Source organism: Bombina bombina, chromosome 6 (assembly GCF_027579735.1).
Source record: "Bombina bombina isolate aBomBom1 chromosome 6, aBomBom1.pri, whole genome shotgun sequence".
Classification (NCBI taxonomy): Eukaryota; Metazoa; Chordata; class Amphibia; order Anura; family Bombinatoridae; genus Bombina; species Bombina bombina.
Genome location: NC_069504.1, coordinates 548,443,065 through 548,459,971, shown reverse-complemented (window position 1 = coordinate 548,459,971; position 16,907 = coordinate 548,443,065). Strand labels below are relative to the sequence as shown.

The 16,907-nt window shown below is 37.1% G+C and overlaps 1 protein-coding gene across 1 annotated transcript in view; it reads left to right on the top strand.

Annotated features, from left to right (window-relative positions):
• Positions 1-12,775, top strand: part of ATOSA (atos homolog A) — a 165,826-nt gene extending 153,051 nt beyond the window's left edge. The window contains exons 9-12 of the mRNA XM_053717489.1: positions 320-478; positions 1,238-1,306; positions 2,211-2,407; positions 12,190-12,775. Coding sequence (XP_053573464.1) covers positions 320-478; positions 1,238-1,306; positions 2,211-2,407; positions 12,190-12,343 — 579 coding nt within the window. The 3' untranslated portion in view covers positions 12,344-12,775. The remainder of the gene's footprint in view (positions 1-319; positions 479-1,237; positions 1,307-2,210; positions 2,408-12,189) is intronic.
• Positions 12,776-16,907: the final 4,132 nt, after the last annotated feature.

Sequence of the window (16,907 nt, the reverse complement as noted above, 5' to 3'; positions counted from 1 at the left end):
CAGATACTGGTGTCAGGATGGCTGGGAGCATGCCTGCTGGCAAACCCAGAGCAGATAGAAGGGTGATTTATGGTAAGGTAGGTAGTGTACTGGAAGATGCAGGAGGCAACAATGCCTTCTTTGTTCTTGTTGAAGATGAGCTTTTTAAAGTATTTCTTTGCTTAACAAACGTGATATGGGGCGTAGCTTCAAAATATAATGTAGTGACGTGCAAGTTCCTTAATAATTCTTGTGACTCTTTAACTGATCCAATGTCCTATCATCTGCCAGTCCAATAAGATATAAAAAAAGAGACTTGAGATGGTGTATTTTCTTTTAGGAATCTGTCCTGAATTATCGCTTAGAACCACTGGGCATTGTTGAAGGTTTTACAGCAGAAGTTGGAGCTAGTGGAATTTTCTGTCCAACACATATGACCCTGCCCGTCAAAGTGTCTTTCTATAGTGTTTCAGATGACAATGCTCCATCTCCATACATGGTAAGCTGTTATCATTTTAGCAAAGCAAACTATGTTTTTGTTACAATTCGAGTACTGTTTTACATATTTCACAAAAGCATAAATGTTCTTAAATATATGATCTTGGATATATAATAATATTTATTATGTATTAATACATTTTATTATGTAATAATAAAATCCTGGTGTGTGTAGGTACATAATTAATATTTAGAGTTCCAAATAGTCCAAACTCTGGACAATGAAAACATTGCTCAGAAATGGCCATACTCTGCTCTAATATTGCTCAGATATGCTATGGGAGTTCCCAGACTGGGTCCAAATATGCCCAGAACATGGTTTTAAAATACACATGCCACATACAATACTTTATTTTTTAGCAAATGTTAAATCATTTAAATGTTGTTACAGTTAAGAGTGGATATTTTGTGTATATATCAGTACTGTAAGTATTTTTATAAATTGTAATGTTGTATATTACATCCCCCACAGTTTATCACCCCTTCAAGATATATGCATTCTGAAACCTACCCTAACAAGATATTGTTAAGCAGCAATTTCTACTAAGGTCTGTGGCACTCTTGTATGCCCCAACAACTAGTTTGAAAACCTGTGTTTTAGGGTATTTAATGTAATAAATCTATAGTTATGTATGTTCCTTTTTTTATTATTTATTTGCAATGTATTTTACTGTTTGTTGTAGACATTTAAAAAAATATATATATTTATTTTTTACAATAATGTGCCTTAAAATTCATCTTTTTCCCACATAATTGACAGGGTAACATTACACTGGAGTCTCTTGGCAAAAGGGGTTATCGCATACCTCCTTCTGGAACCATACAAGTGGTATGTTAATTTGACTGATTTTTGTTTTTATGGTTTGTTTGATGTATTAAATGTTTCTGTTTATTTACAGGATATGCAGCCTTGGTAGTGTAATGTTACAGCAACACAACAATAATATCAGTAATAATAATAGTACAACAGAATAGAGTAGAATAGATAGCCAATCTCTTATAATAAACAAACAAAACAAAAAAAGCGGAGGAAATAAATGTAAAAAAGTGCAACATTTCTGTAAGTTGTGCTTTCCTGTACATAATTAGTGTGAGGGCTTTGTATGTGGTTTTTTATTCACTTTTATGATTTATGTCCTCAACCCAAAATATTGCTGTATAATTATCCCACCAGTTATGCGGACTGGGAGCTCTTATTTCTGTAAATAAATAAATCTTTTAATGCTGCTGGAGGCAAGTCATTTAACTCTGTTTTTTATTTCCACCTGTGTGTATACTGTGTATATACCTTCATTTACAGGGTCTGTAACAGTAGATAGGTCCATGCATTAAAGTAGAGAAAATGAAGTCAGTAAATTCTAGGCTATGTGGTAGTCAGGCCACCACAATCCTAAAGCAAATCCATATAATAATCCTGTATATACATGCACACACCTTTTTATAAATAAAATTAATGTTTCACACCTGATTAGTCAGATTGTAAGGCAAAGACAAAATAAAAAATGGCCATATAAGGGGTGTACCTGAAGATTAATAAATGACATCTATGTTGTTTTAAATAAGCATCTAGATATTTACTTATGAAATGAGGAGGTCCAGGTTAGCTTGTATTGTAGGCAGTGACATTCCAGGAATAGTTAGATTGTAATGGGATTTTTGAAAATTATATATAAGTTTGCAATGTTATTCACAGAAATTCATATTCAGGTTATAACATCTATATTTCCTTTCAGACCTTATTTAATCCAAACAAGACTGTGGTAAAGATGTTTGTGGTGAAGTATGACCTGCGAGAAATGCCAGCCAATCATCAGACATTCCTACGTCAGAGAACATTTTCTGTTCCCGTAAAGCGAGATCGGAAGGGAGCAGTCATAGAGAATATCTTGCAGACTGAAGACAGGACATTACGCTACCTCATTCACCTGAGGTGAATTTTGACGTAAAGCGAATAATTGCATCTGTCTTTGGGCTACAGTCTTTATTACAGCATTATAATCTGATTAAACACAGCACAAGTTAAATCAATAGCGCTCCTATTCTTGCGCTCGTATTATAAGTTAAAAGTAAAAAGTTTGCACGCCAGCTAAAGACTCAGACACACTGACATCTGGAGGTCTTTGGGGTGTGTTGCAAATGCCTATTCTGGCTGTTGCTTGTATGCTAACCTGAAGGTGTGCTAGGCCAACTTTGCTAAAGCCGAAGAAATGTTAAGAAATATTTTAAATACATTTGTTCTTCACTTAGAGAAATTAAAAATTAAAATTTTCTTCTATCTCCCTCTCTCTCCTCTTTTTGTCTCTTTTCTCCTCTCTTCTTCTCTCTTCTCACTCTCTCCCTCTCTTCTCTCTCTCTATTCTCTCCCTCTTCTCAAACGCATATATGTATAACTTTCAACTTGTAATTTGAACAATGTTTATAACGGCTTCACTATTCATCGAAAGTATAGGGAGCACTAAACTTTCTCTGGTGATTCAGTTTTACCATGGACTTGTAATACCAGATTGCGCTGTAATCTCAGCACGGTCCAGCAATATTGATAGCGCTATCTATAGTGCTCCACTTGTAATCTAGACAAAGTTACAGTCTACAGTGCTTTAGAAAGATTGAAACATCAGGTGGCACAATTATCCTGAACCCAAGGAAAATAAATGCAAATAGCATAATACTGTAGCAATAAACATGAAACAAATGTGCATGCACTTTCCCAATATTCAGTAGCCACACAAGTCTCCTCATTTCTTCCAATTCTTATTTTGTTTAGTCCGGGCAGAACTCACAAAGACATAAGATTTTTATTTATTTGTTTATTTTTAAATATACTATTTGCAGCATTATTTATATCTTGAAGAAAAAAAATCGCTATTACCTACCCATCTCACTGCTAAACCCAGAAAGATCCATTAATGGGCTTTGGCTGCAGCCTGACTAATCATATTCCATATACTTCTTGTTTAAAAAACATTTTTTTTTTAATATGTATATATTTCTTTCATGTAAATGGCAAGAGTACATGAGCTAGTGACGTATGGGATATAAATTCCGACCAGGAGGGGGCAAAGTTTCCCAATTCTCAAAATGCCTATAAATACACCTCCCACCACACACATACTTCAGTTTTACAAACTTTGCCTCCAATGGAGGTGGTGAAGTAAGTTTGTGCTTGATTTTTATGTTTTCTTCTATGATAAGCGCTTCTAAGCATTCTGAAGCCCAATTCCTCTCAGAGTACAGTGTTTGCCAGAGGGACTTGAAGAGAGTATTACCTGTTGATTTTTATGGTTTCACTCATGGGAAATCTTTTCAAGGCTTCTCTGTTATCGGTTGTAGGGATTCATCTCCTACCTCCCTTTTCAGATTGACGATATACTCTTATACCATTACCTCTGCTGATAGTTTTCAGTACTGGTTTGGCTGTCTGCTTTATGTGGATGTGTGTTTTCGGTAAGTATGTATCATTATTTAAGACACTCTCAGCTATGTTTGGCGCTTTATGTATTTACTTATATTTGCCATGAGTCAGGTCTATGTGTATTTCCCTTTGCAGTCTAATAGTTTCAGTATGAGAATGTTTTAGGAAGTAATTTTTTTTTTTTTTTTACCTGGGGTCTTTTTTTTCCAATTGGACTTGTTTTTTTCCTTAAATTTCGTGGGCAAATCTAGGCTTGCAAAGGGCGCAAAATGCTGTTATTTATTGCGTCATTTTTGGCGCAAACATTTTTTGGTGCAAATTTGTGTCTATAGTGTTGCAAGTTTCGTCATTTCCTGCGTCTTTATTGACTCGAGTTTGTTTGGCGCAAAGTCGCGCTTGTTATGACGTGAGTTGCGTCATTTCTGGATGTTGTTTGGCAGCATAATATTTTCACTTTGCGTTGTGCGTCATACTTGGAGCCAAATATTTTTTTGGTTATATTACCCCACTTCCTTTATGCTCCCTGCTCTCTTTATATTCTAGAGGGCTATGCTGTTTGCTTTTCTGCTTATTAAGCATATGCATTTTTTTTCCCATTCCTGAAACTGCTATATGAGGAAATTGGATATTTTGTTTAAATTTTATTTTTTCTTTTACATTTTGCAAGATGTCTCAGTCTGATCCTGTCTCAGAAGCTACTGTAGGAACAATGCTGCCTGAACACAGTTCTACCAAAGCTAAGTGTATCTGTTGTAAGCAAACAGATTATATCTCCGGCTATATTATGTAACAGTTGTCATGATAAGCTTTTGCATGCCGATAATGTTTCCATTAGTACTAGTACCAGCACCTGTTGTTTCCTCAACATCTAATGTACATGATATCCCTGTTGATATGAAAAATTATATTGCTGATGCAATACAGAAGGCTATGTCTGCTATTCCACCTTCTAATAAACGTAAAAGGTCTTTTAAAACTTCTCATAAAACTGATGAAATTTGTGATGACCGACAACATACTGAAATATCCTCCTCTGAAGAGGATCTCTCTGGTTCAGAAGATCCTACTTTAGACATTGAAATTTATAAATCTTCTTATCTTTTTAAGATTGAATATATTCAGTATTGGTTACTTTGGGTATTGAGGAGTCTGATCCTCTTGATAACAAAACCAGTAAATGTTTAAATTCTGTTTTTAAACCTTCTGTGATTACTCCTGAGGTTTTTCCTGTTCCAGGTGCGGTTTCTGATGTGATTGCTAAGTAATGGTCTAAGCCTGGTGCTTCCTTTAATCCTTCTTCTAGGTTTAAGAAGTTATATCATTTACCAGTGGCTAATTTGGAGTTTTGGGAAAAAAAGTTCCTAAGGTTGATAAGGCTATTTCTACTCATGCCAATACTACTATTCCTATGGAAGTACATGCAAACAGGTGTATAATATGTATTAATACTTTCCCCTTCTGGTGAACCGCAGCCGTCCCACAGTCTCTCCCAAGGTCTGTGTGAATATATCAGGTGTGCTAGCTGGAGGCGCTGGTTCAGCTTGTATCAGTCGTTGGTATCTTCCTTTCCTTTCCTTCCTCAGTTGTATAAGTCTAGGTGCAAAATAGTGGTGCTGAAATATCAGACAATACACCATACAAAGGTGAATATCTACTCACAGTGTATATTGCAGGTTACCGGCTCCTTCCCAATATGAAAAGACAATATCACAGATTCAGTAAAAAAGTTTGTCTTTATTGGCCAAATAAAGACAAACTTTTTTACTGAATCTGTGATATTGTCTTTTCATATTGGGAAGGAGCCGGTAACCTGCAATATACACTGTGAGTAGATATTCACCTTTGTATGGTGTATTGTCTGATATTTCAGCACCACTATTTTGCACCTAGACTTATACAACTGAGGAAGGAAAGGAAAGGAAGATACCAACGACTGATGCAAGCTATTCCTATGGAAGATAGTACTTCTTTTAAAGATCCTTTATATAGAAAGATTGAATCTTATCTAAGGAAAGCTTATTTACATTCTGGCTATATTTTCAGGCCTGCTATTTCTATGGCTGATGTTGCGGCTGCATCAACTTTTTGGTTGGATAGCTTAGCACATCAGGAAACGAATTCTGATTTGTCTAGCATTGTTCGTTTGCTTCAACATGCTAATGATTTTATCTGTGATGCTATTTTTTATATCATCAAGATTGATGTTAAATCTATGTCTTTAGCTATTCTAGCTAGAAGAGCTTTATGGCTTAAATCATGGAATGCTGACATGGTATCTAAATCTAAATTACTATCTCTATCTTTACAGGGTAATACTTTATTTGGTTCTCCGTTGGATTCTATTATTTCCACTATCGCTGAGGGGAAGGGAGCTTTTTTGCCCCAAAATAAAAAGTCTAAGGGTAAATTTAAAGCTTCTAATCGGTTTTGTTCCTTTCTTCAGAATAGAGAACAGAAAACCACCCCTTCCCCTAAGGACTCTGATTCCAATTGGAAGCCATCTTCAAGTTGGAATAAATCCAAGCCTTATAAGAAGCCAAAGCCAGCCCCCAAGACTGCATGAAGGTGCGGCCCTCAATCCAGTTCAACTAGTGGGGGGCAGATTGAAATTATTTCAAAACATTTGGGCAGATTCTGTTCAGAATCAGTGGATTCAGAGCATTGTCTTTCAAGGGTATCGAATAGGTTTCAGAATAAGACCTCCTGTGAGAAGATACTTTCTCTCTTATGTTCCAACAAATCCTGTGAAAGCTCAGGCTTTTCTGAAGTGTGTTTCAGATCTGGAGCTTTCAGGGGTGATTATACCGGTTCTGCTTCAGGAACAGGGTCTGGGTTTTTATTTAAATCTATTCATTGACCCAAAGAAAGAAAATTCATTCAGACCAGTTCTGGATCTGAAGTTTTTGAATCGTTTTGTAAGGGTCCCAACGTTCAAGATGGTGACTATAAGTACTATTCTGCCTTTTGTTCAGCAAGGTCATTACATGTCCGCAATAGACTTACAGGACGCTTATCTTCACATTCCGATTCATCCAGACCACTATCGGTTTCTGAAATTCTCTTTTCTAGAAAAGCATTACCAATTTGTCGCTCTTCCATTTGGCCTAGCGACAGCTCCAAGAATCTTTTTGAAGGTTCTCAGTGCCCTTCTATCTGTAATCAGAGAGCAGGGTATTGCAGCGTTTCCTTCATTGGACGATATCTTAGTACTGGCTCAATATTTTCATTTAGCAGAATCTCACACAAATAAGCTAGTTTTGTTTTCTTCAAAGACATGGTTGGAGGATCAATTTACCAAAGAGTTAGTTAGATTCAGTGTCCATGACTCTGTCTTTAACAGACAAGAGACGAATGAAATTGGTTTCAGCCTGTCGAAACCTTCAGTCTTGATCATTCCCTTCAGTGGCTATGTGCATGGAAGTTTTAGGTCTCATGACTGCAGCAATCCCCTTTGCTCATTTTCATATGAGGCCTCTGTAGCTTTGCATGCTGAGTCAATGGTGCAGGGATTATACTCGAATATCACAATTGATATTCTTATATCCCAGCATTCTACTTTCTCTGACTTGGTGGTTAGACCATCATCGTATTATTCAAGGGGCCTCTTTTGTTCGTCCTTCCTGGACTGTAGTCTCAACAGATGCAAGTCTTTCAGGTTGGGGAGCTGTCTGGGGGTCTCTGACAACACAAGGGTTTGGAATCCTCTAGGCAAGGTTACCAATCAATATCGTAGAACTCTGTGCTATTTTTAGGGCTCTTCAGGCTTGGCCTCTGAAAGCGAATGAAAAGTTCTCTCTTTTAATAGACAGACCATATCGCAACTGGGGCATATATCAATCATCAGGGAGGGACTCACAGTCCTTTAGCATTGAACAAAGTATCACGGATACTTTCTTGGGCAGAATCCAACTCTTGTCTAATTTCTGCGATTCATATCCCAGGTTTCGACATTTGGGAAGCGGATTATCTCAGCCGTCAGACTTTGTATCCGGGGGAGTGGTCTCTCCATCCAGATGTGTTTTTTCAGATTGTACAGATGTCGGGTCTTCCAAAAATAGATCTGATGGCTTCCCATCTAAACGGGAAACTTCCCAGATACCTTTCCAGGTCCAGGGATTCTCAGGCGGAGATGGTGGATAAGTTAGCAGTTCCTTGGTCTTACCAACTTGCTTGTATTTTTCCACCTCCAGTTCTTCTTCCAAGGGTGATCTCCAAGATCATAATAGAACAATCACATGTGTTTTTGATAGCACCAGCATGGCCTCACAGGTTTTGGTATGCGGATCTTGTCCGGATGTCCAGTTGCCAACCTTGGTCACTTCCTTTAAGGCCAGACCTTCTGTCTCAAGGGCTGTTTTTCCATCAGGATCTCAAATCACTATATTTGAAGGTATGGAAATTGAATGTTTAGTGCTTAGTCATAGAGGTTTCTCTGACTCGGTGATCAATACTATGTTGCAGGTTTGTAAGTCTGTTTCAATGAAGATTTATTATCGGGTTTGGAAAACCTATATTTCATGGTGTTCTAATAAATTCTCTTGCCATTCTTATAGAATTCCTAGAATTTTACAGTTTCTTCAGGACGGTTTGAATAAAGGTTTGTCTGCAAGTACTTTGAAGGGACAAATCTCTGCCCTTTCTGTTTTATTTCATAGAAAGATTGCTAAACTTCCTGATATTCACTGTTTTGTTCAGGCTTTGGTATGTATCAAGCCTGTTAAGTCTATTTCTCCTCCATGGAGTCTTAATTTGGTTTTGAAGGTTTTGCAGACTCCTCCTCCTTTTGAGCCTATGCATTCTTTGGATATTAAAGGGACACTGAACCCAAAAAAAATTTCTTTCGTTATTCAGATAGAGCATGCAATTTTAAACAACTTTCTAATTTACTCCTATTATCATTTTTTCTTCGTTCTCTTACTATCTTTATTTGAAAAAGAAGGCATCTAAGCTATTTTTTGGGTTCAAAACCCTGGACAGGACATGTTTATTAGTGGGTGAATTTATCCACCAATCAGCAAGAACAACCCCAGTGTTTCACCAAAAATGGCCGGGCATCTAAACTTACATTCTTGCATTTCAAATAAAGATACCAAGAGAATGAAGAACATTTGATAATAGGAATACATTAGAAAATTGCTTAAAATTGCATGCTCTATCTGAATCACAAAAGAGAAAATTTAGGTTCAGTGTAACTTTAAGCTATTTTTTTTAGAAAGTGTTGTTTCTGAATTGTCTGCTCTCTCTTGTGAGTCTCCTTTTTTGATTTTCCATCAGGATAAGGCTGTTTTGCGGACTTCGTTTAAATTTCTTCCTAAGATTGTGAATTCTAACAACATTAGTAGGGAAATTGTTGTTCCTTCCTTGTGTCAGAATAATAAAAATTGACTTGAAAAATCGTTACTCTTTGGATGTGGTAACGGCTTTGAAATACTATGTTGAGGCTACTAAGGATTTCAGGAAGACTTCTAGTCTATTTGTTGTCTTTTCCAGTTCTAGGAAAGGTCAGAAAGCCTCTGCCATTTCTTTGGCATCTTGGTTAAAGCTTTTGATTCACAAGGCTTATTTGGAGGTGGGACAGTCTCCGCCTCAGAGAATTACTACTAGATCGGTTGCCACTTCTTGGGCTTTTAAGAATGAAGCTTCAGTTGATCAAATTTGCAAAGCAGCAACTTGGTCTTCTTTGCATACATTTACTAAATTTTACCATTTTAATGTATTTGCTTCTTCTGAAGCAGTCTTTGGTAGAAAAGTTCTTCAGGCAGCTGTCTCAGTTTGATTCTTCTGTTTTTAAGAAAAACTTATTTTTTGGATAAAATTTCTCAGCGGAAATAGCTGTTTTTATTTTATCCCTCCCTCTCTAGTGGCTCTTCTGTGCAGGGGTGGACCTACCGGTGATGCGACGGTTGCCATTGCGACCGGGCCCAGCAGGTCCCTCCCACAGGGGGGGGCCCAAGAGACTTAAGGTTGTGTTTTTTTTTTACAATTTTTTGGTACAATTAATATTTTTATCCAAATATAGTTTTATTCAAAGTTCAAGGGCAGGCAGCACATATTGCACAAGACAGTGTCACACAGTGAGTCACAACAAACTTTATTTGAACTGCCGGATGCCCTGGAACTTCCCATTTTGGTTTGCACAGATAGGCTAAAGATCACACTCCTCCTGACTGACTGGCTGCACGTGTAGTATCCTTGTCTCGTGACAGCACGTGCAGCTTAGGAGTCGAGTCCGGGACCGGTCTGGGAGTCTGCACTACGAAGAAGTGGAGAGAGAGGTTGTCTAGTGAGTGGCAGTGCACTGTGGCAGCCACGGTGAGGGAGCTCAGGCTGGGGGGGAGAGGGGGCCGTGTCATGTTGTGTGGGCATTGCACTGCAGCTTGTATATTTGTTCACAGTATCTCTCAATTTTATTGCCCCCCCCCCCACAGGGAATGAGATTCTCTCTTTTTCCAGTGTTTTAGCAAAAAGTGGATCTGTATGTGTATATGTGTGTATGTATGTATGTATATATAGATAGATATATATAAAATCAGGTAATAATACTCACAGAAACCTAAGCTTTGATGGGGGGGGGAGCGCGTGGGGGAGTAGGGGGCTGTGTCATTTCCTGTGGACTCTGGAGTCTGGCTAGAGTGGAGAGAGAATCTCCAGAGTCCCTTCTCTGAAAACAGCAATGAGTAAAAAAATTATGACTACTTATAAAAGGAGCACCCTCGGATCTAGACATAAATCTCTCGTGCAACCTTGGTTTGAACAGACTGTCTCTTGTATTTTATTTTTGGTATTAAAAAATTAATTGACAATGGGTCATGAGTTATGAGCTTCAAAGTGAATATAACTCTTGTCATTAAGTTCCTCACTGTATTAACTTAATACTTCATATTCATTAGTATGTTTGTAATGCATATTTGAAAAGATACCATTTTAAATTTATTTTGTTAGCCATATTTAATAGGTCTACAGGTTTGGACAAAATGCAAAAAAAAAACTCTTCAGACCAAGAAAAAACTTGTTCTAGACTAGCCTCACTATTAATAACTGACATTGGAGGCTTGAATAGATAGACATATGTTTAATGTTAGTAGCAAATAGAGTCATTGCTTATCAATCTGACTACTTTTTACAGACAGGAAGGAAGATTATGAATACACTTTAAGGGAGGTCAAGTGTCCATTTAGCCACCAATCGGCAACCGTTGTATGTAAGTGGTAGTCAAAAGTAAAATTCACATATTTAATTTCAATTTTAAATAGAAGCATTTTTGCAGTACATTTTCCAGTGTTTCCAGTAAAAGCTGTTTCAGTGATAGCGTTCACAGTGTGCATATTAGATATGTACAATTAGATTTGGGCAATTTTTTCCATGCTTGTTGCATTCATCAGAAAATTATAAATAAGTCACCGCTTAAACAAAAAATAAATAAATAAGTGCATGCAACAAAAAAATTAAAGCTGATTTGTTTGTGCTCAAAATGAAAACTTGTCAAAATGTAATTTGCATGATTCAGATAAAGCATGTAATTTTAAGACACTTTTAAATTCACTTCTATTGTCCAATGTGCTTCATTCTCTTGGTATCCATTGTTGAAAATAAATACGCACATATCCTACATTAGCGGCAGCTAGTTCCTGATTGGTGTCTGTACACATCCCTTCATGGATTCTTGCACCGGGGTCCTGAGGTTTCTAGTTACGCCTCTGCTTCTGTGGACTTCCACATCTTGGGTATTTTATCCCATACGTCACTAGCTCATGGACTCTTGCCATTTACATGAAAGAAAACATAATTTATGTAAGAACTTACCAGATAAATTAATTTCTTTCATAATGGCAAGAGTCCATGAGGCCCACCCTGTTTTTGGTGGTTATATTTTTTTGTATAAAAGCACAATATTATTTTCCAGTTCCTCTTTTTTGTTAGCTTTTTTACTCCTTTTTACACCTCACTACTTGGCTATTTGTTAAACTGAAGTATGTGTGTGGTGGGAGGTGTATTTATAGGCATTTTGAGGTTTGGGAAACTTTGCCCCCTCCTGGTAGGAATGTATATCCCATACGTCATTAGCTCATGGAGACTTGCCATTATGAAAGAAATTAATTTATCAGGTTAGTTCTTATAAAAATTTATGTTTTTTAAAACAACTGAAGTAATTTACTTGAATTTTTAATTTATATAGCAGTTTTTATTCACTAAATGCTTTTCTCATTCTGTCTAAAATCTTTTTTTTTTTTTGTTTTTTTTTTATTTATTTTGTTATTTTACAAAACAATGTATAGCTAACAACATTTTTCCCCCTTTAGGTTCCAAAGTTCAAAGTCCAGCAAGATCTACCTCCACACAGATGTAAGACTTCTCTTCTCTCGAAAGTCCATGGAAGTTGACAGTGGTGCAGCATACGAGCTAAAATCATACATAGAAACACCAACAAATCCACAATATTCACCTAGATGCTGAATAAACTGCAGGAGAAAGAACCTTATGGCTGTCATAACAATTTGCTTTATTATATTCTTCAGAGAAAATAGTTGAAACCGTGGGTTCAAAAATATCCACAAAAATGGACCAGCTCAGAAGATTTTCTTAAATGTGCTCTGTGTATTTAATGTAGACTGGAAGTTATTAGAAAGGCCTCATTTTTTTTTCTTTTTCTACTCTGTAATACCACTTGATTGGATGTGTGCTGCATTAGCAGTTCTACCTGTTAGTTTAGTGTTTACACATTTTATTTTATTTGGTTTATTTAATATTTAATGTTTCATTTACTACACAAGTGAACGTTTGTCTCAGTGTTCTAATGTAGCACAAAGCCTATGTAAAATTATACAATGTATTTTTGACAGTAATATGAAAATCTAAAATATATATAAAAAAATCTTTAATCCCGTGTGACATTTTGATTTATTTTTATTCAAACTGATTAATAATCACAAAAGGGAAGGAGATGTATCCATACCACAAATAATGGCTAGATTTCCCAATTTAATTAATTTATGATTGATGTTTTTGCATATAATACTATAAAGCAAATTCAGTTTTTAATTATTTTTTTCCTTTCATGTACATCATGACAGTACAAAAAGCAGAAGGTGATTCTGGACCATTGCGTAAGCTGCCCCACTAGCTTTTCAATAGAAGACCCCCTTCTCATATTCGCATTCCATCCTGTCTCAAGTTTTTAAAGGAATATGAAAATCTGTTTCATTGTTATAATAAAATAAATTCTAAGCAGTGGCTTATACTTAAAGTGAATGTAAAGTTGAGCTTATTAGCTCAAGTCATACGATAGAAGTTAAACAAAATGAATGAGACTTTCATTCATGAAATCTTTAGTATATACAAAGGCCACTTATCTCTGATTATCCTCCTTGATCTGTCTGCAGCCTTTGACACTGTCAACCACCCTCTTTTGCTCCAAACCCTCCAATTCTTCGGCATCTGCGACACAGCTCTCTTGTGGTTCTCTTTCTATCTAACCGTACCTTTAGTGTAGCCTTCTCTGGAGCATCCTCTGCCCCGTTACCACTTTCGGTTGGGGTACCTGAAGGCTCTGTCCTCGTCTCCTTCGCTTTTCAATCTATAAGTCATCATTAGGTTCCTTAATAAAGTCCCACGGGTTTCAATACCATTTGTATGCTGATGACACCCAAATCTAGCTCTCTGCACCAGACCTACCTCCTTCCTAACTAACCCGTGTCACTAACTGTCTTTCTCATATCTCATCTTGGATGTCCTCTCACTACCTTAAGATAAATCTCTCCAAAACTGAACTCCTTATTTTTCCCCCTTCTTCCATAATCTCCACCCCCCAATTTTCTATAACTGTTGATAATTCCATCATTACCCCTACCCCGCATGCCTGATGTCTTGGGGTCACACTTGACTCAGACCTTTCACTCCTCACATTTAGTCCTTGGCTAAAGCCTGCCACTTCCACCTTAAAACATCTCTAAAATTAGACATTTCCTTACACAACTAAGATTTTAATCCACTCTCTCATCCTTTCCTGCCTCGACTATGCAACTCTGTCCTCACTGGGCCACCTAGCTGCCGCCTAGGGGGGGGCAGAACAACGATTAGTTGATTGCAGATGAGTCATCTGTCAATCAATTGCTGAATATGGCAGGTGGAGGATCGGCTCTTATCCGTATAGCGTTTCATGTGAAATATCTGACAATAAATATATACTAAAGATTTCATGAATGAAATTCTCATTCATTTTTTAACTTCTATCAGATGACTTGAGCTTATAAGCTCAACTTTACATTCACTTAAATAGAAATCATTGCAACATGTATTATTAATCATTTTAAAATGATTTTACCTTTTTTAAACTTTGTGCAGTGTCTATTTCTTCCTGTCACAGCCCTTCAACGAGACTGTGGTCCCTACAGGAAGGCATATCTAGCTTGATAGCATAAAACTTATTGAGTAACATTAGCTGGTTTACTATTAAGTAAATACTTAAAATAAACAGAGTCATATTTACCCATGGTCATAGTAGGCAGAATTCAACTTAAGTTTTCAACATGTCAGTTCTCTTATCTCCCTGAGGGCCGTGGCTACATTGAGAATTTCTAAGTGCTAATTTTGCAAAAAAACAAGTAAGCTGTTTGCTGTTTTACACAATCTTTTGCTTCTTATATTTATTTTAATTTGTTTTTACTAAAATAGCATGGTTTAACATCCCATTTAAAGTTTCTGATTGGATAAGGCTGCTTTCCTTAGAACGCAACTTCTTTTCACGGATTTCTTTTCTTTTGGATCTCTCTGACCTCTTTGTTTATATTAATACTGGGCTATAACTGTCTTTCCCTGTCTATTTCATCTTTACTGCTTACAGAAATTTCCTGGCAATCTCTGTACACTTTACAGGATATACCATGCTCCTTTCACAGTGGGTACAGGGTGCAGAGTCTTTTCACAGACACCCCTTTGTGTGGAACCTGAAATAACAACAATTGTTTCTTAACCTCTTTACCCAATATGATGTATATATGCGTCATGCAAATAGGTAGCGGGGGGAGGGTTAGAGAGCTGTTTGGGGGGATCCATCACTGCTGAATATATATATATATATATATATATATTTATTATTATTTTTTTTTTTAAAAAAGAAGAAAAAAAAGAAAGCCTTTTATTTTAGTACTGTCAGACATTCTGCTAGTACTTTAGATGGCGGGGACAATTGTGGGGTGGGGGAGGGAAGAGAGCTGTTTGGGAGGGATCAGGGGGTGGGATGTGTCAGGTGGGAGGCTGATCTCTACACTTAAGCTAAAATTAACCCTTCAAGCTCCGTAATTAACCCCTTCACTGCTGGGCATACTATAATTGTGGTGCGCAGCGGCCTTTTAATTATCAAAAAGCAATGCCAAAGCCATATATGTCTGCTATTTCTGAACAAAGGAGATCCCAGAGAAGCATTTACAACCATTTGTGCCATAATTGCACTAACTGTAAATAATTTCAGTGAGAAACCTAAAATTGTGAAAAAGTTAATTATTTTTTTTATTTGATCGCATTTGGCGGTGAAATGGTGGCATGAAATATACCAAAATGGGCCTAGATCAATACTTTGGGTTGTCTACTACACTACACCAAAGCTAAAATTAACTCTACAAGCTCCCTAATTAACCCCTTCACTGCTGGACATAATACACGTGTGGTGTGCAGCGGCATTTAGTGGCCTTCTAATTTCCAAAAAGCAATGCCAAAGTCATATATGTCTGCTATTTCTGAACAAAGGGGATCCCAGAGAAGCATTTACAACCATTTGTGCCATAATTGCACAAGCTGTTTGTAAATAATGTCAGTGAGAAACCTAAAGTTTGTGAAAAAATGAACGTGTTTTTTTTTATTTGATCGCATTTTGCAGTGAAATGCAGACAAGAAATATACCAAAATGTGCCTAGATCAATACTTTGGGTTGTCTACAAAAAAAAATATATTCATGTGAAGGGTTATTCAGGGATTCCTGACAGATATCAGTGTTCCATTGTAACTATCGCTAATTTTGAAAAAAAGAAAAAATTGGAAATAGCAAAGTGCTACTTGTATTTATTGCCCTATAACTTGCAAAAAAAGCAAAGAATATGTAAACATTGGGTATTTCTAAACTCAGGACAAAATTTAGAAACTATTTAGCATGGGTGTTTTTTGGTGGTTGTAGACGTGTAACAGATTTTGGGGGTCAAAGTTAGAAAGTGTGTTTTCTCTTGTAAGGTGTATCCAGTCCACGGGTTCATCCATTACTTGTGGGATATTCTCCTTCCCAACAGGAAGTTGCAAGAGGACACCCACAGCAGAGCTGTCTATATAGCTCCTCCCCTAACCCCCACCTCCAGTCATTCTCTTGCAACTCTCGACAAGATAGGAAGTATCAAGAGATATGTGGTGACTTAGTGTAGTGTTACCTTCAATCAAGAGTTTGTTATTTTTAAACGGTACCGGCGTTGTACTGTTTTACTCTCAGGCAGAAATTAGAAGAAGAATTCTGCCTGGAGGCTGATGATCTTAGCGGTTTGTAACTAAGGTCCATTGCTGTTCTCACACATAACTGAAGAGTATGGGAAAACTTCAGTTGGGGGAACGGTCTGCAGATTACCTGCTTTGAGGTATGTTCAGTATTTGTATTTCTAGAGAAATGAATAAGTTCTAGAAAATGCTGACAGAGCCTTGTGTATTTGAGGTAAGCCTGATGCAGTGATTTAACAACGACTGGGATCATGCTTACAAAACAGGGTAATACTCCTGTAACTACTCATATTACTTAGTGACAAAACGTTTACATGTTTCATAAACGTTTTTTCTCTGAGGGAGATAAGTCTTTATTTGGGGCCTAGTTTTCCACATGGCTAGTCAGGTACTCCCAGGAGTATTTTCTTAAGGCCCCTCTGACATCCAGTACATGGTGTGAGAGGCCTAGATGCGCAGTTTCCTTCAGACTGAGACATCCAGCTTCCCTAGAGGAGTCCTCTGGTATCTGAGGACCATTATAAAGGGTTTATTTCTTCCATAAATC